General features: G+C 46.3%; 1 protein-coding gene and 1 long non-coding RNA gene across 3 annotated transcripts in view; one reads left to right on the top strand and one right to left on the bottom strand.

Annotated features, from left to right (window-relative positions):
* The window catches only part of LOC102398554, a 161,094-nt gene that overhangs the window by 95,775 nt on the left and 41,510 nt on the right, over positions 1 to 23,809 (bottom strand). The gene's annotated exons all lie outside the window — the stretch shown is intronic.
* On the top strand, positions 965 to 23,348 carry FXN (frataxin). Its single transcript, XM_006050135.3, has 5 exons — positions 965 to 1,179; positions 5,736 to 5,833; positions 10,635 to 10,755; positions 17,176 to 17,273; positions 22,357 to 23,348. Exons 1-5 carry the CDS (start codon positions 1,012 to 1,014, stop codon positions 22,523 to 22,525), a joined length of 654 nt encoding a protein of 217 aa, XP_006050197.3. The 5' UTR covers positions 965 to 1,011; the 3' UTR covers positions 22,526 to 23,348.

Here is a 23,809-nt window from a genome sequence, read left to right on the forward strand (position 1 = left end):
TATCTCCACTAGTCACAAAGCACCAAGGTGCCCACTAGCTTACCCATAAAAATGATATTCTCTAGCATGCATATTTGACATTTTCTGAAGCATATACAAAATATGAAAGAACTTTCACAATTCGTATTCCTTTGAAATATACTACCAAAGTAAAATTTTATTTTAAAATGTATTAACAATATTTCTTATAGACTTAACAGGATCCAGGGCCTGTCTGAGAAAAAACTTTACAGGTTAACTCATTTAATCCTTACAACAACCCTGTGAAGTAGAAACGTTTCTACCCCATTTTACAGAGAAGCCACAGAGAGGTTAATTAACTTGCCCACTGGTCACACTGGGCTTCCCAGCTGGCTCAACGGTAAAGAATTCTCTTGCAATGCAGGAGACCCAGCTTCAATCCCTGGGTGGCAAAGATCCCCTAGAGAAGGGAATGGCAACCCACTCCAGTATTCTTGCCTGGAGAATCCCATGGACAGAGGAACCTGGAGGGCTACAGTCCAGCAGCTCGCAAAGAGTTGGACACAAATGAAGCGACTTAGCACTCACTGGTCACGCAGGTATGAAGTGGGCAGAGGTCAGATTTAAACCAGGGAGGCAGTCTCCTGTCTGTACTCTCCTAGCTGCTTTAATCTATACTGGCTTTCAAGCAACTTCAAGACCTGCATCCCACTCAGTTCACAGCAGAACTGCAGCTCCCAAAGCCTTTCTGTATAGAATTCTCCAGCAACGGGTCACTAAGCTGAAGTCTCCGATGTCAGGGACCTAGGTTATGCATTCACTACGTTGCCCAAGGGTTAAGCCTCGTGCTTTGCATTAAACAAGCTTTCTATTTCTGTTAAAAGCAGAGATAGAGCAATGCAGGGAAGTTCTTCCGGAAGTCTAACTTCTAGTCATTTCCCAAGCCAACAGTAAAAGGGAATCTGCGGCTGCGGCTGCAATCCGTGACCACCAGGTGGCGCCAGCCATTTCCCGAGCAGGAGGGCGGAGCCGCCGCAGATCACAAAGAGCATGTGGACGCTCGGACGCCGCTCGGTTGCCAGTTTCCTGCCCCGCTCCGCGCTCCCGGGCTTTGCCCCTACCCGTGCCGGGGCCCCGCGGCCGGCGAAGGACCTCTCGCTCTCCGGCCTCCAGGGCCTGCGCAGCGGAACCGCCAAGGCCGCAGCGCGTAGCCAGTTTGTAAGTATCCGCGCCAGCAGCTGCGCAGGCCGCACGCCGGGAGGGAGGCCGCGCACGCCGAGGACGCGCCGGACAAGCGCACCCGCCCCAGCTCCGGCGGGGCCGCGCTTCGGCGGGGAAAGTGCGGCGGCGCGCGGCCGAGCAGTGCCCAGTCTCCGTTTCTCCCGGTGACTTCCGCTTTCTGGTGAAAAAGGGCGATTGTATCCTGCGGTGCAATTGCGGGAAAAGCAGGAAAGGTGGGCGGGGACTGGCTCTTAGGGACCAGTGATGGTTCTAAGCTTGTCACTTCTCTTTTCGAGAACTTAAATTTAAGTAATAATATATGCTAGGTACTATAATATACATATAAGTATTCTATGTATAATATTAGCATGCTATGAATATAGAACTACTTCAGTAAAATAGTGTATCTATCAATATAATGATATAAATGTGTACTGTCAGAGCGATGCTTTCAAGCATGGGCTTTTATGAACGAAATGCTTTCATCTAGCGAGGTGAAGATGTCAGAGTTGCGGAGCACTGCAGCTAGAGCAGCAGGGCTTTTTGGATCTGGCCTGGGTTCCAAATTCTGGCTCCCGGACTCAGCAGAGGTACCTCGAGGGATCGCAGAACCCTTCTGAGGCCTGGCTTGTTTTTCTGGGAAGAGATTACCGCTGGCATGAGGTTTAATTAACGTATATGAAGTCTTCAGCACTTAATTTCACTTCTCTCCCCCGGGTTACAAAGAAATGCCTGACCCAGTTACTCCACGACTTGGAAGCCCAAAGGACTATGGGATTAAGGAGGTTACACTGGAGGATAGAGGTGATGTTTAATCAGGGTCTGCAGATAGCAGGAGGCGGTGAGCGGCCTTCAGGAGAGAACTGAATGGGCAAAGGCGGGAAGGCAGGCAGGCAGAGATCAGCTCTGAGTGGCTGGTCCACTGGATGGACGTGGGTGGTGAAGGAGGCAGGTGAAATCCAATTCAAATTGTTCATGGAGCTTTGGAAGTTGACTTTAGGCTTAACCCTTCCACTGAGGTGTGCTATTTGACTGTGTTGGAGATATCCCTGGGATTGGTTGCCTACGCTCAAAATTGGAATCACTGACTTCTCTTCTCAGGAAAACCAGGCAGTCAGGACCACGCTGGTCACAGGTGCCCCTTCTACAGAATGCACATGTTCATCACCCTGTTCCTTCTGTGCTGCTCTTGCCTGGCATGGTGCTGCAGTGGGCGTTTCTGTGTGTGTAAACAGAGTCTTGTCTTGGGTGAAGTCCTCAGGCTGGCCTTGCTGAGTGAGGAGCCAGCAGATACTCAACTCATTTGATGCCAAGAATGGTTGTGCCCATTTGTCCTCCCAGCAGCGGATGAGAACTGACTCACTCTTCAAGCTTGTGGTTTGCCATAGCCCAGGGTGACAAGGGGACCCTGGGCTGGCCTCCCTGCTGGCCACCAGGCCAAGCCTCACCAGAGTGGCCTAGGTTGGGTCATGTCCAGGGTCTGAGCTGGAGCCTGTGGAACTACCTAGTATTTCCTGCAGCGTCTCCCCTTAGCCGGCCTTGTGCCGAGCTCACGAAGTCACTGAGCCCTGGACACTCGAGTGGGCAGATCTACCACAGACACACAGTCCAAGGGCTCTAGGAGGTAACCTTGGCAGCAGGAGGGTTGGCCTTGGGGGGCCTAAGGGGGAGCACTTATAACAGAGCCCTGCCCACCCTGAAGTCTATCTGCAGCCCACAATCAGAGTGGGGCAGTTTCTTCCTTGGCAAAGGCCAGATTTCCCCCCCTGAGGTCCTATCTCTCCACACTGTCCTGACATGCTTCAAAACAAACTGATTGATCACCATCAGGCCCCAAGTTTTGGGTATTGCAGTCCATGACTGCTGCCTTCAGAGGAGGAAGTAGAGGTCTGAAAGGTTAAGCAGTTATCCAGGGAATGTCGGGCTTCCCTGATCGCTTATTCGGTAAAGAATCTGCAATGCAGGAGCCCCGGGTTCGATCCCTGGGTCGGGAAGATCCCTTGGAGAAGGAAATGGCTACCTCCTCCAGTATTCTTGCCTGGAAAATCCCATGGACAGAGGAGCCTGGCGGACTATTGGACACAAATTAGTGACTACACCACCACCACCACCACCACAGAGAATGTTAGATTAGGGAGAAGCCGGTAGGAGATGATGGAGGGGGTCTTTGGCAACTGTTCCCTTGTGATTACAATCAGCTGAATAGGGACTTCCCTGGTGGTCCATTGGTTAAGAATCTGCCTTGCAATGGAGGGGACATGGGTTCAATCCTTGGTGATGGAACTAAGATCCCACATGCTGTGCAGCAACTGAGCCTACTTGCCACACCTAGAGAGCCCACCTGCTACAGCGAAAGATCTTGTGTGACACAACACGAAGGTTCCGCATGCTGCAACTAATACCTGACATCGCCAAATTTTAATTCATTCATTTAAAAAAAAAAAAAAAGAAACTTGAAAAAAAAACAGCTGAATAAAGTCTTCTATTCTGGCTGTGAATGAGTACCTTGCTTGAGACCAGCTCTCCAATCAGAACCATCGAAGATACACAATTAAAGGACAAAAGAGAAACACGCTGCGTGAAGGTAGCAGACAGACTAAGACAGCGAGGATTTGAGAGGCCGAGATCCACGAGAGAAGGGAAAACTGACTGACGTGAGCCCCGAGTTCTCAGACCCCTCCCCTCTGTGTCTGGAGCCCTGTATCGTTCCCAGGATGCGATTCTTGCCTTTGGGGCCAGGACCTTGGGGCCAGACAGCGTGGGTTCAGATCCCAGCTCCCCTACTTTGTATCTGTGTGTTTGTGTGACTTAGGCAAGTGACCCTGCCGTGCCTCAAATTCCTCGTCTGTAAAATACAAGTACAGTCGACCCTCCTCATTCCTGGATCCTGTACTTGTGCACCCACCTCCTCACTGTGGTGTATCTGTAACCCCAAAATCAATACTCAAGGCCCTTTCAGGGTCATGCTAGGATGTGCGCAGAGCAGCAGAAAGCCTGAGTCACCCACACTCGCATGACCCTGGCTGAGGTCACAGCAGGCCCTGCCCTCTTGTTTCAGCTCCCACACTGGAAACGAGGGTCTTTTGCACAGTCTATCTGTGGCATGTTCTTCATGGTTTAGTTTTGTGGCATAGTTTTGTGTTGTTTTTTTTTCTGGTTGATTTCACTGTTTAAAGTGGCCCCAAGCATAGTGCTGTCTGGTTGCTCTGTGCAGGAAGGCTGTGAGGGACCTTAGGGAGGAAACAGGTGGGCTGGGTAAGCTTTGTTCAAAACGTGAGTTTTAGTGCTGTTGGCTGTGAGTCCAGGGTCAGTGAATCGACAACATATATGATAGAGGTGTCTTTAAACAGAAACACGTGTAAAACCAGGTTGTGCCTTGATCATTTGGTGAAAACGAGACCAGAGGCTCACAGGAACCTCTCCGTATTTCCCTCAGGAGCAACTCGCTCATCCACCAACTTTACAGGGCCTCTCTCTCATGAATGACGACTGTCACAGTACAACACTTCCCTCCTAGGCGGGCAATGAGGACTAAATGAGTCCCTTCTCTAAAGTCTGGGAGCACCACCCAGTTGATGGCGAACACTCCAGAACACTCCAGAACATGCCGTGGGATACTGTGCTTTTCACAGCCACTCTCTCACTTCTCCTTCAGAGCCAGTGTTTTTAAACGGCCATCTGTGTCCTACACCCCCATTTCCTCCTCCTCCTCCCCTCACGTCTCAGCCTTAGTCTTTCTCAGCTTGCCCAGGGCCCTGATGGCCCAAGAGAGTAACCCCAGCCTCTGTCCCCTCCTCTTGGTGGCAGCCACGGTGCCCTTTGGAGAAGGTGAATCTTGCCGCCAACCTCTGCAGGCCCCTCGGCGTCCTCCCCAGATGAAGCCCTGCAGCCTGCCTCTCTATCATTCCCCTGCCGCCTCTCCAATCCGCTGGACCACTTCTCTCTCCTTTCAGGCCTCCATCCCCTCTGACAGCTCTCCGGCTGGTCATAGCTCAGACCCCACTGCTCAGAGGGAGCAGTTAGGTATTGAAAGAAATAAGTGTGTCACAGTGTCCCCTGCAGATGGTGTTATTAAGATCTGTCAGGCAGCAGTCTGCAGGTTCATCCTGGCCATCCAGCTATTTGTGCTTGCTCGTTTTGGTCACATTCTAAGACTTTGCTGACACTCCTCACCCCGCCTGTGTTCACCACCCCATCCTAGCCAGCAGCACTTCCGGTGATGGTAGGTATGTCCTGAGTCTGTGCCACACGACAACCGACAGGTAGCGAATGAGACCGGGGAATTGACTTTGCAATTTTGATCTTCAGTAAATTTACATTTGAATAGGTGCATGTAGTGAGTGGTTACTGCGTTGGGGAGCACAGCCTTAGAGAGAGCCTGGGCTAGTGCAGTGTATTGCACTAAAAGAAGGCAAAAAAATTGCCGAGGAGGAAATAGTCTGAAAAACTTTAACCTGGTACATTCCTGAGTGTACACGTAACAATATTTAAACTGGGCATTAATGGACTGTAATGTATTGGAAAATGGTAATGTTCTTCACTTTGGCTTTTAGAGTTTGAGCCTCCGCTGCCTCAACCAGGCCCTGGATGTCAAAAAGCAGAGTGTCTGCTGGATAAATTTGAGGACAGCGGGAACTTTGGGTGATGCTGGGTAAGACAAAGCATCTTCCATGTCAGAGATCACTTCCTCTTTCCACCACCACCCCCCATGTATAACATATGCACACACACACATATACTTGTCTTTTTCTTTCCTTTCACTTTTTTTTTTAACAACAAAAACCTCAAAACCCATCCCACAGAAAACCTGTCTTCTCCCTAAGCAGCGGCGCTCATAAGCATCTTTCCACATCACTAACTATCCACTATACTATTTTTAGTGAAATAGTACTAAGTTTTATGGATGTGCCATGATTCATTTAACACATTCCCTATTGCTGGACATTGAGGTTGTTTCCAGAGTTTTGTTGTTATTCTCTTTGATATCTTAGTCTTTAGAGCCGGCCAAGTTTCTGTAACAAATAGACCCCAAATTGAAATGGCTCCAACCAGGCCCCCTTCTCTGTTGGAGCAGGGTGGCCGTACCTCTGTGAAATGGTTCAGAGAGCCAGACTCCTTCCACCTTCCTGTCTCCTGTCTGCACCATCTGCCCTCTGCCGGTCAAGCCTGGGTCATCCCGTCCACGGTACACTCCACAGAAATGGACGAGAACATGGCAGGCCCAGCAGTGGTGTTTGTCCCTCGCTTACATTTTAGTGGGCAGGACCTGGTCCCAGGGCCCCAGCTAAGAGGAGGGGAGGCCAGTAAGGTAGTCTAGGGGGTGTCCTGGAGGGAGGAGGTGATGGGTTCTGGGGGAAAGCTGCTGGGCGCTGCTGCAGCCCAGCCCTCTATGAATCTGCGTGACAGCACCCCCCGCCCCACCCCTGCAACCTTCTACACACACCCTGGGGCCGCAACCACAGGCCCACAGGCCCTCATCTGCCTCAAGGCCGAGATGCCCAGATGACATGCAGTCCTGCCTCCAGGTCTAGGAGTGGCTTCTCTGACCTACACACAAACACACGGAGAGGGGCAAGATAACCAGTAACCTCAATAGCTCATGTTCAAGTAAAAGATGACATTTTATTTGAAGTGGGCAGCAATGGAGCCCCCTGGGCTGCCCTGGGACAACCTCTACCCTGGTTGTGGGGGACATCCCTCTAAGAAACCCCAGTTCTGCCCCCAGAAGGCTCCTCACTGGCTGTCCCTCCCCGTGGCCTCGGGACACAGGCAGTGGAATGTGTCCCTCCTGGGGGTGAGCAGTCTTCACAGCCCTCTCCCTGCTGATAGTAACAGTTTCTGCAGGCTATTGTAAGGCTCCAGACTGATTTTTCTTTGATAACAGGATTTTCTCAGAAACCTAGTAGGCATCTGATCTCTTAAGACCTAGTCAGTCTCACATACCAGCCACCTGGAATGGGAGCCTCCTGCATGTGCTAAGTCACTTCAGTCATGTCCAACTCTGTGACCCTATGGACTGTAGCCCACCAGGCTCCTCTGTCCATGGATTCTCCAGGCAAGAATACTGGAGTGGGTTGCCATACCCTCCTCCAGGGGATCTTCCCGACCCAGGGATTGAACCTGCATCTCTTACATCTCCTGTATTGGCAGGCGGGTCCTTTTCCACTAGTCCCACCTGGGATGGGAGCCTCCAACTGACTTATTTTTGGCATCCTCACTCCCACAGCCACCTGTCTCAACCTAAGAGCATTTTCCTTGAGGTCATAACACTAAAGACTACTCTTAACCTGCTTTTTGCAACAGAATTAGATCCCCTTTTTTGGCTTAATGAGAAGCTTTAGCTTCTCCCCTTGGCTCATCCATCTCGGTACTGCTTCCAGCTCCCCAGTGTAGACCGGCTGGTCTTCTCCTGGCTCACCATTTCTGTGTTCAACAGCTAACAGCAGCAGGGAGCCACCCACACACAGGAACATTCTAACTGTCCCCAGAGCTACAGCTCCGCAGGACAGTATGGGCCTTCTAGATTATCACAGGCAGCAGTTGACAGAGGACCTACAGGCTCCGAGCTCCCATGTCTGTGTCATTGGCCCCTCCCCGCAGCCTCTGAACAAGTGCTACGTCTGCATGGGTTAGGTTTTCGCCTCAGGGGCACCATTTCCAGCCCCTCCTTGCACAGACTCTCTGCTACTGTCCCCCCATCCCTCCAGACAGCCCTCTGAGGTTGGGTGGGACCTTGGCAGAACGCTCCATGCCCAGCTCCCTTCTTCAGGGTCTACTTTTGGCCTCTGGGAAGCGTACCTTGACCTGCCATGTGTAGGGCAGCCCACTTTTGCCATGACCCACCTGCCACTGCCAGATAACACCAGCTAAGCTCTTGACTTTGGGCTTTATGCCTGAATCAGGTGTGTCTTTATGTTCCCCAAGCTCCTCCGGGCACCTATCAGTCTGTCCTGCTTCTCTTCAGATGTCCCTCGATCAGCGTTAACTGAGGAGAGGGAGAGGGAAATGCTAACACCCGCCCCCCAGGCCCACCACTCAGCCCCGTAGCCTTCCCCACATTGTGCCCTTGAGGCGGGTGAAACAGACACACACAGGAATGACATGTTGAGTTAGGGGATTTCACCTATATGCACAGGCTTCCCTGGTGGCTCAGACAGTAAAGGATCTGACTGCAATGCGGAAGGCCCGGGTCCAATTCCTGGGTTGGGAAGATCCCCTGGAGAAGGGAATGACAACCCACTCCAGTATTCTTGCCTGGAGAATCCCATGGACAGAGGAGCTTGATGGGCTACAGTCCATGGAATGTCTTACTCTGGGCCTCCTAGAAACTCTCCAATGATGGAGTTTTCCAGGACACCTCTTGTAACCTATAGATACGTTCTATACAGGGAGGTTTCTGGCCGTTTTCATTGTCCTAATTTATATACCATAAAATTCACCATTTAAAAATGTACTACTGGGACTTCCCTTGTAGTCCAGTAGTTAAGACTCTGTGTGCCCAATGCAGAGAGCTCAGATTTGATCCCTGGTCAAGGAACTAGAATCCCACCACTCCACAACTAAGCCTGCATGAGGTGGTGAAGATCCCCCTCGTGATGCAACCAAGACCTGGTGCAGCCAGAAACAAAACAAAAACCCAGCCAACCAATATATATATAAAGTAAAATGTACCGTTCAGTGGTTTTTAGTATCCTCACAAAATTATGCAATTTTCACCACTATCTAATTCCAGAACATTTTCATCACTCCAAAAAGAGACTCCATAGCCATTAGTAATCACTCCCCATTCCTCCTTGCCCCAGACCCCCGACAACCACTTTCTGTCTCTATAGATTTATAGCATTTTTTTAATTAAAAAATAATATCTATATAGAATATCTCCAAGTATTCAGCTTGATAAATTTTTAAAAACTGAACATAGCATGTAACTCAAGAACTAGCTCAAGAAATAGAATGTTACCAACCCCTTGAGAGCAGGCCTTCTGCTCACTTCTAATTATTAACCTCTCTTTGTCCCAGAGTAGCTACCATTCTGATTTCAAATAACATGGATTAGTTTTGCCTGCCTTTTAAATTTATATAAATGGTATTAAGAATAAGTATGTCTGTGTGTGGCTTCTTTCAGTCACCGTTTATTGTGGGATTCATCCATATTGTTATTTTTGTAGACAGTTCTGTCTTGCACTGTAGTGTTTCATGGTATGAAGGTATCACAGTTTATTTATCTACTGTATTATGTCTGGATACTTGGGCAGCCTCTAATATGGGCTATTGGATAGTTCTGCTGTGAACATTCTAGCGTGGTGCGTGTCTCTTGATGAACCTGGGTATGCATTTCTGTTGAGTATATACCCAAGAGTGGAATTGATGGTCACAGCACCTGAATGTATTCAACTCTTGTAGAAGTATCAATAGTTTTCCAAAATGCTTGTCTAATTTATTTGCCCATCGGCAGTATCTGAATGCTCTGGTTACTGCACTTCCTGACCAACTCTTCATATTATCTCTTTCGTTTTAACCTTTCTGGTGATATCTCATTGTGGTTTTTTAATTTTCATTTTCCTGAAGATTAGCAAGGTTGAGCACCTTTGCATATGTTCATTGACCATTTGGATATCTTTTTTTTTTTTTTTTTTTTTAATGAAACCTGTTCAAATATTTTGCGTATTTTCCTGTTGGGTTTTCTTATTGATTTGTAAGAGTTCTTTACATGTCCTGGAAATAAGTACTTTTTCAGATATATGGAATGCAAGTATTTTCTCCCACTTTGTGATTTGCCCAACAAATGTTAATAACAAAAGCAATGGAAACAACCTCAATGGCCAGTTGAAAGGGACAAGCTGAATGAATAACATAAGATAAAATACTGTGAAAACCCATACGTCTAATATGGAACAATGTCTAAGACATATGAAATGAAAACTGCAAGGTGCTTCATTTGTATATTAAAAAATATATAAAAATTCTAGAAGGATACAGAAGAGCTTGCTCATACACAGATTGCCTGTCTGGGAAGAAAGGCTTACTTTTTTCATGCTTTTTAAATTTTTATTCTGTATATGTTGGGCTTCCCTGGTGACTCAGATGGTAAAGAATTGGTCTGCAGTGCAGGAGTTCAATCCCTGGGCCAGAGAGATCCCCTGGAGAAGAGAATGGCAACCCACTGCAGTACTCTTGCCTGGAGAATTCCATGTACAGTGGAGCCTGGTGGGCTACAGTCTACAGGGTGACTAGAAGGATACAGAAGAGATTGCTCATCATAGTTTAGCCTGTTTGGGCAGAAAGGCTTACTTCTCTAAATTCTTTCATGCTCTTTAAATTTTTACTCTGTATATGTTAGATATTTTCCATCTATTTAAAAAAGTTAAGTAAAAAATAAATATCAATTGATGCTAATAAAATGCAGCAGTTTGGTGATCGCATGATTGGTGTTGTTTCTCTTCCCCTTGCAGCACTTTGGACGATACCACCTACGAAAGACTAGCTGAGGAGACACTGGACTCCTTAGCAGAGTTTTTTGAAGATCTTGCAGACAAACCATACACGTTTGAAGACTATGATGTCTCCTTTGGGGTACCTCTTTTCTTCTCTTCATTATTCTGTATCCTCCCTAAGAATTTTAGCTCACTGAAATAGAGAATTCCTTTCCAGTAGCGTGCAGTTATGGATGGGGCCAAAAGACTGGAGTTCTGGTTTCAGCTGCACCAGTCTTGTGACCTCAGGCAAGTCACTCAGCCTCTCTGAGCCCTCATTTTTCCTAAAAATACAGATTTTGAACCTTCACTCAATACCCATGAAGGTAAATCAGGGAGGAAGCCAGGCATGTGTTTGTGTAGCATGACAGCCCTCCTCATGCAGGCATGGAGAACACTGAACTAGACTGCTAGTTCTTAAGCCGGGTGAGAGATTGCCCAAGGTGCATTCAGACTAGACATGTGTCTCACTCCCTCTAAATTCAGGCTGCAGTCCTAGGAAGCCTGTTTTTGAAAAGCTCACCTGAGATTCTAAAGAGCACCTTTGGGTCCCACCTCTAGGAATATTTGATTGGTCTAGGGTGTGGCCCAAGCCAGGCATTGAGGTTTTTGAAGTTTTTAGAGTAACTCCCCAGATGCTTCTAATAACACATCCAGGGCTGGATGAAACTTAAACCTCAGATCCTAGAAGCCCAGGTAGTGCTGGTGTGTATCAGCTGGCCACCAGGTGGCAGACTTGATTTAGGGTCAGCCTTTGAATTTATGGAGAATTATTGCCTAGGCCGTAGGGAGCAGCTCTTTTTGGCCAGTGGGAGCAAATCCCCTGCAGAAGTTAATCCTCTTGACAGCAATTAATTAATACCAGGAAATGTCATGAAGTGTGCATTTGGGATTAAATCATGGGATTATTTAGGACAACCAGCTGTCAGGCTAAAGCGATAGAAATGGTATTGGATATTGCTGTTAGGGGTGCTGGATAGAAAAAGGACTCCATCAGATGGAGCAGGTATCAAGCCTGGTTGTAAGGACAGTAAGGGACTTGGTGGTAATGGGGTAGGGCAGGAAAGGATTAAATGCCTTCGAGGTGGATTCGTTGGAAGCTGTCAGCACCAGGAAATGCAGCAGTGCTCAGGCTGGGCTGTGGCTGTGCTTATGCAGGCAGCCTCAGAAGGGAGAGATACCAGGGAACCCTTACAGACTGGTCCCTCCAACCTGCCCATCTGTGGGATGATTAGAGCTAGGGGAAGCTACAGGGCTCATCTCCCCCAGCCTCCTTCCTGGGTGTGGTAACTATAGGGAAACCAAGTCTCAGGCTAAGCTCTGCCACACTTGCAGACACCACAGAAGCAGTCACCCCACCTGTTCCTATAGGATTAGTGAAGCACGTCCCTGCTTGACTCAAATACTTTACATGACAGTTTCATTAGAAGCGAAGGTGCCAGTATTCTAGCAGCTGGATTCTGCTTCCCTCACGAGGCAGGCAACAAAAGCTTGTGCTCGGTGCAGGGTCAGGACCTTCCCTATCTTCACAGGGTCTCTCTGAAGAGTGGCTCAGCTGCTGCACTTGCCCATTCGTGCAAGGGAAGAGGCACTTGAGTTTTTCCACCCGATCCATAAACTGCGTCTTGAGTGTCATTCTCCTCACTAGGGAAGAAGTATATCTAGTAAATCATGTGCTAATTAGGAAAATCTCTAGATGCACTCTACACTAGAGATTTAGTAGCTCCCTATGTTGTTGGGCTACCTCAGGTATGAATTTCTGATCAGAGTCCTCCAGGTGCTAACTTACGTATTTCACATATAAAATAAGTTAGTTGACATTACATTATAGACGGTAGAGCACCTGTAACACCATTAGTTGGTTGGAGCACAGCCTTTCCCTGCCCTGAGTCAGATGTCACCTCCTCTGCAGGCCTCGTAGATGCTCCAGGCAGACACCACCAGCCCTCCTTGCCCAGCACCCTTCAGTTTGATACTGACACCCTCTGCTGTAACTGTCTCTTTACACACCAGCTCCCATGGCTACAGTGAGCTCCTTGGCAGCTGGGACACTGTCCACTCCTGGTCTTCCAATGCCTAGAACATTGCCAGGTACATAGCAGGGACTTAAGAAATGTCGATTCACTGTATAAATGAAATGAGACTCACATCCTTTCCCAGAACATACTTTCAGTGATGGCACTCAGCACATAGAACTGTTTTATCAACTTGCTATTGGCCACATAGGCAAATGAAAGCAATACTCTAGATAAACCTGTTCCCTTCTGTTCCCTTCTGTGGACTGGGAGACATGGGCAGCTTCGTGGCTCTTGTGTTGTCCGGGTGGGGCAGGTCATGTGGTTGTCAGTATCTGGGTCCAGGCCTCATCCTTTACTGGTTATGGTTATCAGAGGGAACTGCCTGCAGGAGCCAAAGCCCCACCCATAGCTAGGTAACCATGGAGTCGCTGCACTTGACCCTGGAAACTGTGACAAGCACCATGCTATTTAGAGGTTACCTCCAAGCTGCCTTTGTTTTCTTTCCAGGTAGAGCCCTAGATTCTTAGTCACTTTAAATAGAATTTACCGGTTGCCATGCCCTTCATTCACTGAGTGTTCTGCATATTATTGCCATAGACAGAGGCTTCTTAACCATTTGGGGATCAGGACACCCTGTGAGAATCTGACTGCTCTGGATCCTCTCCTGAGAAAAACTTCTGTGTATGCCTAGGAGTTTTCTGCTTCCAGGGCTGTGCTGTTTGCAGAGCCTTGAAGACCACCTCTGGGTCCTAGGTCATGCACCCCTGCTCGGAGGTAGCACTTTGTTGGATATGGTGATAGAGGGCCTGGCCTAGCATCCTGCATTTGTACTTTTTTCCTAGGATGCTTAAGTAAATTATCTAACCATGAGGACAGGTCCTTTAGCTGTAAAGTGAGTGACAGTAACCTCCTCTTCTCCAGGTGTATTTTAGGATTAAGTGAAACAATGTAGGTAAAAGTGCTGTATATTCATTATTCTTATTCCTGAAGGGGAAGTCAGTGTCCATTTTAGGAGTGGGGGAAGTCACATGCATATAGGTGTGTTAGTCGTTCAGTCGTGTCCATCTCTTTGCGATCCCATGGGCTGTAGCCTGCCAGGCTCCTCTGTCCATGGGATTCTCCAGGCAAGCCTAATGGAGGGGGTTGCCGTTCCCTTCTCCCAGGTATCAAACACAGGTCTCCCACATTGCAGTCAGATTCTTTACTGCTTCCCTGAGCTACCAGGGAAGCCTATTCATATAGATGAAATCCCCTAATGCAACATGCCATTCCCATATGTGTCTGTTTCTACAAATGAGTTTATAACAATGGAAATGATTATTTTTGCTTCCACTGATGCTGCCAGTCAGAATCAAGCCTCACCTCCTATGACTGGGGGCTGCTTCCACTGGTCAGTGTCTGGATGTCAGGAGCTAAGTACTGCCTCTCTCCCCCACTGCCCCATATTGATATCTGCCCATTCTCCCCAAGTAGACACTCAGATTGCTCCTTAAGGAATAACATTAATGAACAAAAAGCTCCCTTTTATCTGGGTTACTTGCAGACGGTTCCAAAAGCATTAAGAATTCCTGGGGAACCAGTAATGCAGCTAGTTTCCTTTGGAAATGGAAGAAGTTATAACAAATCTGGTCAGCGTATTAAAAAGCAAATACATCACTTTGCTAATAAAGGTCCATCTAGTCAAAGCTATGGTTTTTCCAGTAGTCACATATGGATGTGAGAGTTGGACCATAAAGAAGGTTAAGTGCCAAAGAATTGATGCTTTCCAACTGTGGTGTTGGAGAAGACTCTTGACAGTCCCTTGGACTGCAAGGAGATCAAACCAGTTAATCCTAAAGGAGCTCAACCCTGAATATTTATTGAAAGAACTGATGCTGAAGCTCCAATACTTTGGCCAACTGATGCAAAGAGCCAAGTCTTTGGAAAAAGACCCTAATGATGGGAAAGATTGAGGGCAAGAGGAGAAAGAGGCGACAGAGGATGAGATCGTTGGATGGCATCACCAACTGGATGGACATGAGTTTGAGCAAGCTCTGGGAGATAGTGAAGGACAAGGAAGCCTGGCGTGCTGTAGTTCATGGGGTTGCAGAGTCAGACACGACTTAGCAACTGAACAACCTCAGTGGAAAACTCTAATTGCGCACAATGAACAGGAGGGGGCGTAGTTGAGCGTTGCCTTGTGTGACCTTGCCCTTCACGTTCCAGGGGTTATCACAGTGCCTAGTTATCCACTTGGTTCACTCATCGGGTTTTTTAAAATCCATCAGTTTTTTGCACAGATATTGAAAATGCTAGGATGAGAAGACAAATCTGCTCTCAGGGGGCTTAAAGTAGTGGAGGGAAGGAGCAGGTGAGCAGCAAGCTGGCAGCTCAGATACAGTGAGGAAAACACACACAGGCCATAGTCCCAGCTGAGGGGTGCCAGGGTAACCTCCCCAGAATCGCCTCAGTTCTCCCATCAGCCCCCGCTCCGCGAACTGTCTCTGAAGGGGGCAGAGCAGCTGTTGTCCTAAGGAAGCTGGTGAGACCGTGCACTCCTAGACCCGGCCCCTGCCTTTCCTGCTGTATCACGTACCACCTGGGTGTAGGGTCACAGCAGGGCATTTAAGGGCCGCAAATAGGTAAAATTAGAAGAAACTATGTCTTGATTCCTTGAGTCTATTATATGGAAAAATAAGCCATAAACTATATATATGGACGGGGAAATGAGTGACCGTGATGGGTACAGACCTTCTTTTTGAGGTGATGGAAATAGCCTGGAATTAGATACTGAGGATGTTTGCACACTTTATGGAAACACTCTGCGACAGGCTAAAAACTACCAAATTATACAGTTGTAAGAAACTGTGAAATATAAGTGAAAGATAGTCCTAACAAAATAACACAGATAGGTTTCAGGGGAAAAAAAAGAAAATTTAAAGCAAACTTGCGTGATCATAGCCCTGCATTTTAAAACTGGCATCTGAACACCACCCTGGTGGCCCACTGGTTGGCACTCTGCATTCCCAGTGCAGGAGCCTGGTTTGATCCCTGGTCAGGGAACTAGACCCTGCATGCCATAACGAAGACCTAGTACAGCTAAAATAAAAACAAAAGAACTGGCAGCAGATACCTGAGCTGATATCGCTGATTAACAGGACTGAGAGAGTACTTCGTGTTGTGGGAAGAACAGCATCTTCTGGGCTGGAGCAGACCTGGATTTGAGATCAGCTTTCCCAGTTTCTAAGTTTCCTTTGTTACCCTTTCCCTTTGTTGTCCTCATCTGTAAAACTGGGATAATGATTTCCACCTCCCGATGGTTATGATCATGATCATAGAGGAAACAGTTTTACACAGAGTGCCCAGCAGTGCCTGGCACAGAGCAGGTACTGAAAAATAATAGATGCTATTTTTGTGGATGTCTTCATTTTGTTTAAAACATTTATATTTCCAATGTCTCTCTAATTTTGCTACATTCCTTTTTCATTGGAAAAAAATCATTAAAAATATAACCCACTAGTGTCCTCCCCATCCCCTGCCTATCAGTTATATTATTATTGGCACTCTCTCCACCTTTTCAATAGTGCTTTGTGTTTGCAAACCAAACACAAAACATTCTAAGAACCACTGGGGACCCGTTGGTGGACAGGGACTCTGAAAGGCTGCCTGTCTGAGGGCCTTGCAGGGGTTGGGGAGCAGCAAGGCTTAGCCCTGGAGCTGTTTCTTGAATATCCTGTGCAGTCTAGAGAGATCTCAGGCCTGAGGAGTAAGAGGCTCCTTTGTTGAAAGAGGGTTTTCAAATTTAAATGAGCATTTATTGGGCAAAGATAAGACCAACCGGCCTTTTGAAGAATTCAAGGCTCCGGAGAGGAATATAAAGCTGGAGAGGGGCATCTGAGAAACTTGTGAGCTGCTTTGGTCGGGGGCAGTGGATAAGAGTCCTGGTGTGCAGAGGGTCTGCCTTCTGCCAGAGGAGCTCAGGCTGCTGCTCTGAGACCAGCAAAGCTGGTGGCTGGATGGCTTCCTTCTCTCTTGCCTTTTCTTCCTTTCTTCGGTCATGAACTTGGTCTGCCCGATGTTTGTGCTGACTGGGACTGCAGTAGAGTTGGTGCCTGCGTCTTTTAATGTCTCTAATATGTTCTGGCCCGTCGTTGAGAAACCAAGGCAGCAGTCAGGATGCTGATCCTTTCATTGGTCAGCTGCAGTAGAGCCACTGAACACTCCTGTCTTCTTACCTCAGGAGGGGAATAAGGATATTCTTTGCCTTGTCCACCTCAAAGGGAATGAGGGAAAACACTCTGACATATGTGTCGTTGTGATTAATCATCATCTGATTCCAAGAGCAGTGCTCTTTCTGCGTGATCTAATTCCAAAAACTAAATTAAAGACAGTTCCTTTTTGGTGTATGTTGTGCCCTGGTATAAATGCAGAATTGAGATATAACAAAAGAGGAGGCAACTATGACACAGTGATAACCCTGTCTTGTTTTACTTCCTCATGCTTTTTTCTACCTGATGCACCAGAGTGGTGTTCTGACAATTAAACTGGGTGGAGATCTAGGAACCTACGTGATCAACAAGCAGACTCCAAACAAGCAAATCTGGTTATCTTCACCATCCAGGTATGTCCGGAAGTCAAAGTCTCTCACGGTTTAGCTCGTTTGAAACATGACCTGGTAGACTGTTTAAGAAGGGTCACCCTCGTGTATTGGCAACTATGTAAGGCAACCTTTCCTGAGATTTTACAGCATGTCTCAGGCTCAGTAGGAAGGTTTACTCTGATGATTATGTGGCTGCGATAAGCAGGTATCAGGATATTAACAAGATTGGAAGTGAAGAATTTTCGGAACCCACCTTGCCATTTTTTCTCCATGAAAAAGCCACCTTTGCTATTACAGCATGTGAACAAGTTGCAATTTGTCTTCAAAGCACGTTAAAGTTTGACCTCTGGTCTGTTTTGAGCACCTCAAGTAAAAGTTAGTTGAATTCTACTTGCAGAACTGGGCTGTGTGCTCTGTGGAGGTTGGAGAGTGTTTTAAACTGTACTTCCAGGGCATTCCATGCCTCCTACCTTTTTCATTGATGTGCTTTCAATCTAGCAGAATAAAAGATTGTTTTGGAGACTTTCTGTGCTGCGTTTCAAGGCCTGAGAATGTGCAGGGAGAGAGGGTCCCTCATTCCTCTAGCTGCTGCTGAAGTGGTTGTAAGAAAGTGAAAGGAGAGACGCCCACAAAGAGCTCTCAGAACAACCTTCCTGGTCCTTCATTAGCACTTCCAAAGAGAACACTCAGACTGTGAATTGGGAAAGGCCCAGATACAACTAGCATGGAATTCTTTGAAAGCCTCACAGTGTTTCCATTTTTTTGAAGAAAAGTGTTTAACTCTTTCCCTGCCTCAGTATTGACATCACTTTTAGGTAGTTAATATTATACTGTTTATGGTACTGTAATGTGTGATTCTTTGTTCAAACTAAATCAAGCATTAGGCTTTCTTCATCCCAGCCTCATCTAGGAAGAATGTTATCCTTCAAGAAAAACCAATTCCAAGGAATCACTCATTTCTAGCCAGGTGCTTATTCACAGACTGTCTTGCTTTTAGATCTAACTTACTTGAAGTTGAGGGAGATTTTACCCTGTGTGGGCCAATTAGCCTGTTCTCTTTGGTCTCAAACAGCCACCTCGACCCTTCCTGTGGCCATGCATGAGGGCTGCAGTCTTATCCTTCATCTCCAGAGGGATCAAGACGAGAAACTGGGTGGACCAGCTCAAATCCAGCCATCAGCTTTGGGGATCAGTGGCTTTGAAAACAGCAGGCAGAGCACCAGAACCAACGGTGCTGGCTTCACTAAAAGAATTCCCTCCTGTTGCATCTTGAGACTGAAAAGCCCTTATCGTATTTGGACACACCTACCAGCAACGGGATCCTACCTCAGGCATGTTTAGAAAAATATACTTCTGGATGATAACAAATTTTGAGAAATCCTAAGTTGTTGTTTTTTTTTTTTAATTCACGATGAGAATCTGGAAAGAAAATATGCCACATAGCCTTTTACTATCATGAAAATACTATGTTCCTCAAAAAAAAAAAGTTATTTTCCACTCAATTTTTCACATTGGCCCAAAATAACCTTTCCTAGGGCTGCTTTTCTGATATTACAGGGCTTTTTATTTTATGGCATGGGGGATCTTAGTTCCCCAACCAGGGATCAAGCCCATGCCCCCTGCATTAGAAGCACAGAGTCTTAACCCCTGAACTGCCAGGGAAGTCCTGGGGCTTTTTAACTGACAACGTTTCAGGTCAGAAGAAACACTGGCTTTGCCTCAGTACCTTGCTTGAGGATGTTAAAGGATGGAATAACTGAGAGGTCTGGGTGGACAGCTGGGTGTCCCTGGCTGAGCACAGAGCCCTGGGCAGTGTGGAGGGGCCTGGACGTTCTCATGCTTGCCTGGTATCCTGGCAGCAAATCAGAGTCCAGAGCCAAGGAAACGTTCTCTGGCTTTGGTCCAGGTTATTATGCCTCTATGTGTTTGGCTGTTTGTACATGGTTAAAGCCCAGTGCTTTTGGTTTGTCCCTTTTATCCCATTAAGAAAGTGCCTTTGGTTGATAATACAGAAATCCTTGATGTTTTCGTAACCTTCAAAACATACTTCCCTTCTGAACTTTCCTCCTCCCTGGCAAAGCTGTCCCAATCCTGCACTTTGGAGAAGCTCCCATGAGCGCAGTTGGACTTGGCAGCCCCTTGCTTCCCGTGGGCTCCCAGTGTCCTCTGCTCCTTCCTCCATCAAGGCGTCACCCTGCAGTGCCATCAGTTGCTGGCACGTCCCCTCCTCCACTAGACCCGGAGGAAGTGGAATTAATGGGCACAGGTTGTGTTGGTCTGGAATAATAAGACACTGCGAAACCTAGTCACACGGGCCACACGGACACAGTGTTCCCAGCATGAAGTGCATGTACTGTTCTTGTTCACTAGATGAGCTTGAGACGGATGAACTAGCCCATCAGACTCTCACCTTCATGGATTTCAAATTGAATTAAGCAAATTGTTTTTGCTTAAAAATATCAGTAGAGACAGTTACCAGGAGCTGGGAAGAGGAGTGAATAGGGAGTAACTGCTTAATGGATGTGGAATTTCCTTTGGGTGATGAAAATGTTTTGAAACTAGATAGAGATAGTGGATGCCCAGTGTTATGAAATGTACTGAAATGATGATAATAACATAGGTAAGGGGCAGATCATGCCAGTAGTGCATGAATGGCCATCATCCAAAAGACACTGCCCTGATATTTCACATGGACATCACCAGACTATACACATGGATATCACCAGATGGTCGACACCGAAATCAGATTGATTATATTCTCTGCAGCCAAAGATGGAGAAGCTCTATACAGTCAGCAAAAACAAGACCAGGAGCTGACTGTGGCTCAGATCATGAACTCCTTATTGCCAAATTCAGATTGAAATTGAAGAAAGTGGAGAAAACCACTAGACCATTCAGGTATGACCTAAATCAAATCCCTTATGACTATACAGTGGAAGTGAGAAATAGATTTAAGAGACTAGATCTGATAGACAGAATGCCTGATGAACTATGGATAGAGGTTCGTGACATTGTATAGCAGACAGGAATCAAGACCATCCCCAAGAAAAAGAAATGCAAAAAAGCAAAATGCCTGTCTGAGGAGGCCTTACAAATAGCTGTGAAAAGACAGGAAGCGAAAAGCAAAGGAGAAAAGGAAAGATATACCCATTTGAATGCAGAGTTCCAAAGAATAGCAAGAAAAGATAAGAAAGCCTTCCTCAGTGATCAATGCAAAGAAATCGAGGAAAACAATAGAATGGGAAAGATTAGAGATACCAAGGGAACATTTCATGCAAAGATGCGCTCAATAAAGGACAGAAATGGTATGGACCTAACAGAAGCAGAAGATATTAAGAAGAGGTGACAAGACTACACAGAAGAACTGTACAAAGAAAATCTTCACGACCCAGATAATCACGATGGTGTGATCACTGACCTAGAGCCAGACATCCTGGAATGTGAAGTCAAGTGGGCCTTAGGAAGCATCACTATGAACAAAGATAGTGGAGGTGATGGAATTCCAGTTTAGCTATTTCAGATCCTGAAAGATGACACTGTGAAAGTGCTGTACTCAATATGCCAGCAAATTTGGAAAACTCAGCAGTGGCCACAGGACTGGAAAAGGTCAGTTTTCATTCCAGTCCCAAAGAAAGGCAATGCCAAAGAATTCTCAAACTACCACACAATTGCACTCATCTCACATAGTAGTAAAGTAATGCTTAAAATTCTCCAAGCCAGGCTTCAGCAATACGTGAACCGTGAACTTCCAGATGTTCAAGCTGGTTTTAGAAAAGGCAGAGGAACCAGAGATCAAATTGCCAACATCCGATGGATCACCGAAGAAGCAAGAGAGTTCCAGAAAAACATCTATTTCTGCTTCATTGACTATGCAAAAGCCTTCGACTGTGTGGATCACAATAAACTGAGGAAAATTCTGAAAGAGATGGGAATACCAGACCACCTGACCCTGCCTCCTGAGAAACCTGTATGCAGGTCAAGCAACAGTTAGAACTGGACATGGAACAACAGACTGGTTCCAAACAGGAAAAGGAGTACGTCAAGGCTATATATTGTCACCCTGCGTATTTAACTTATATGGAGAGTACATCATGAGAAATGCTGGGCTGGAGGAAGCAGAAGCTGGAATCAAGATTGCCGGGAGAAATATCAATAACCTCAGATATGCAGATGACACCACCCTTATGGCAGAAAGCAAAGAGGAACTAAAGAGCCTCTTGATGAAAGTGAAAGAGGAGAGTGAAAAAGTTGGTTTAAAGCTCAACATTCAGAGAACTCAGATCCGGTCCCATCATTTCATGGCAGATAGATGTGGAAACAGTGGCTGACTTTATTTTTCTAGGCTCCAAAATCACTGCAGATGGTGATTGCAGCCGTGAAATTAAAAGACGCTTCCTCCTTTGAAGGAAAGTTATGACCAACCTAGACAGCATATTAAAAAGCAGAGACATTACTTTGCCAACAAAGGTCTGTCTAGTCAAGGCTATGGTTTTCCATAGCCATGTATGGATGTGAGAGTTGGACTATAAAGAAAGCTGAGCGCTGAAGAATTGATGCTTTTGAACTGTGGTGTTGGAGAAGGGGACGACAGAGGATGAGATGGTTGGATGGCATCATTGACTTGATGGACATGGGTTTGGGTGGACTCCGGGAGTTGGTGTTGGACAGGGAGGCCTGGCATGCTGCGGTTCATGGGGTCGTCGGACACAACTGAGGGACTGAACTGTCGAACTGTCTGTGATATTTCAGGTTATCATATGTGATATCATATCATATCATAGGAAAAGCAAAAGATCAGAATATGATAAACGAAGACTCATCAATAGGGTAGAAATGTTTTCAGGTCTTGAGCATTGTTCTGTGAATTGTTCTTGAGGATAATGATGTAATTCTGCTTTTTTTAAAATTAGAGTTGATTTCACAATGTTGTGTTCATTTCAGGTGTACGGCAAAATGACTCAGATATATTAAATCAAGCCTAAGACAAGAAGTCAAATACATGTCTTGTTTATTACTTTTTAGATCTTCACTACAGTCAATTTCTTGGTGACAGTTTCTTTGCAAGCGCAGTTGCCATGAACTTACTCTGTGTTTCGTCTTTCAGCGGCCCCAAGCGTTACGACTGGACTGGGAGAAACTGGGTATATTCCCACGATGGCGTGTCCCTCCACGAGTTGCTGGCCACAGAGCTGACTCAAGCCTTAAAGACCAAGCTGGATTTATCTGCTCTGGCCTACTCTGGAAAAGACACTTGCTGCCCAGCCCAATGCTAAAGACGTGAAAAGCTCTAAAGCCAAGACCCCAGCCTTGTTCTGCAGCTGAATGGCTAGCTTTTTCCATTCCTGCATTTGAGGACAGTTGCATTGTATGTAACAGCTCTGTGAAAAGACTGTGTCACCTTCCACCCTGCCCCCTGAGTTTAGATTTTTAATTTCCATAGAGTTTTTTTTGAATGTTTTGTCTGATTTCCTGCCTCATGTGATAGCCTTATGTTTCATAATGTCTGTATGCCCATACCTTTGTATATAACCTCACAACTAAGGAAAACAAGAAGGATAAATTCTAGGAGGAGAAATAAATGGGCTTGACCGTTCATTCTTTGAAGGACTTACCACAAAAACTGCATGAAGAATATTTGGCCAACCTCACCATACTATCTCAAAATGAGACTTATTAAAGGGAAGCCTAAAATGTTCCTCCTCCTCTTAAAAGTGTAAACACTTCTAAGCCCTTTAGTACTCAAGCATCAGTGGCAACTCGGGAACTGTCAAACAAAGACTATTTTCTCTTTGTGCTTTGTGACCCAGGGTGTGATGGGGCAACGCACGAAGTGTCTTCCATATGTGCATATATATGTACATACACATTTACGTGTGTATACATATTTTTTAAGGATCGGTATAGAATAAGCTATTGAAACATAGGTCTGAGTATGCGAAAAGTCTCCCAAAGACCAGGGGGCAGGGAACATCTCCCTAATCTCCTGGATATAGTATAATAAACGAGGTCAATGAAGCTAAAGAGGTGCTTGGCAAACTGTGAAAGCCCACACAAATGAAAAGATGTTGGTGTAGCAAAATAAAACTTAACTCTCAACTTACAGGTTGTGAATAATTTTTTAATTCCACACCCTTGTCCTGTTTCCCCATTTCTATTCCCCTCCTACCTTAAAAGAACCTAATTGTAAGAATGTGATCATTAAGCAAATGAAACTAACTCCTGAGCTTTGCTCTCCTGAATGTACACCATGCTTTGTCTAACCTGTTGATTCTTTTCTTAGATAAAAAGAAGTCAGACTAGCTCTCTACACCCAAAAGTTCCCCCAAAGCAATCCTGCAGGCAGATCACTCAGACAAGATAACTGACAAGAAAGCCAGACAGTCTGCACTCAGTGGAGATGCAGAGCCTCCTGCCTCAGTGATTCACTGAGATGCTTCCCCCTCCATTTTTCCCATTAAAACTGTCCTGGCTGAGCAGAATCTTGGGACTTGATCTCTGGACACAGATCCACTATCTCCCCAGACTGCCAGCTCTTCTAATTAAAGCACCTTTCTTTT

The sequence above is a fragment of the Bubalus bubalis genome, chromosome 3 (assembly GCF_019923935.1).
Source record: "Bubalus bubalis isolate 160015118507 breed Murrah chromosome 3, NDDB_SH_1, whole genome shotgun sequence".
In the NCBI taxonomy this organism is placed as follows: Eukaryota; Metazoa; Chordata; class Mammalia; order Artiodactyla; family Bovidae; genus Bubalus; species Bubalus bubalis.

What these genes read in the sequence shown, in the direction of transcription:
- FXN (XM_006050135.3), top strand. Translation starts at nt 1,012, where the DNA reads ATGTGGACGCTCGGACGCCGCTCGGTTGCCAGTTTCCTGCCCCGCTCC. An exon ending in CCGCAGCGCGTAGCCAGTTT is followed by an intron (nt 1,180 to 5,735) that starts GTAAGTATCCGC and finishes TTTGGCTTTTAG; the next exon opens with AGTTTGAGCCTCCGCTGCCT. An exon ending in ACTATGATGTCTCCTTTGGG is followed by an intron (nt 10,756 to 17,175) that starts GTACCTCTTTTC and finishes CTGATGCACCAG; the next exon opens with AGTGGTGTTCTGACAATTAA.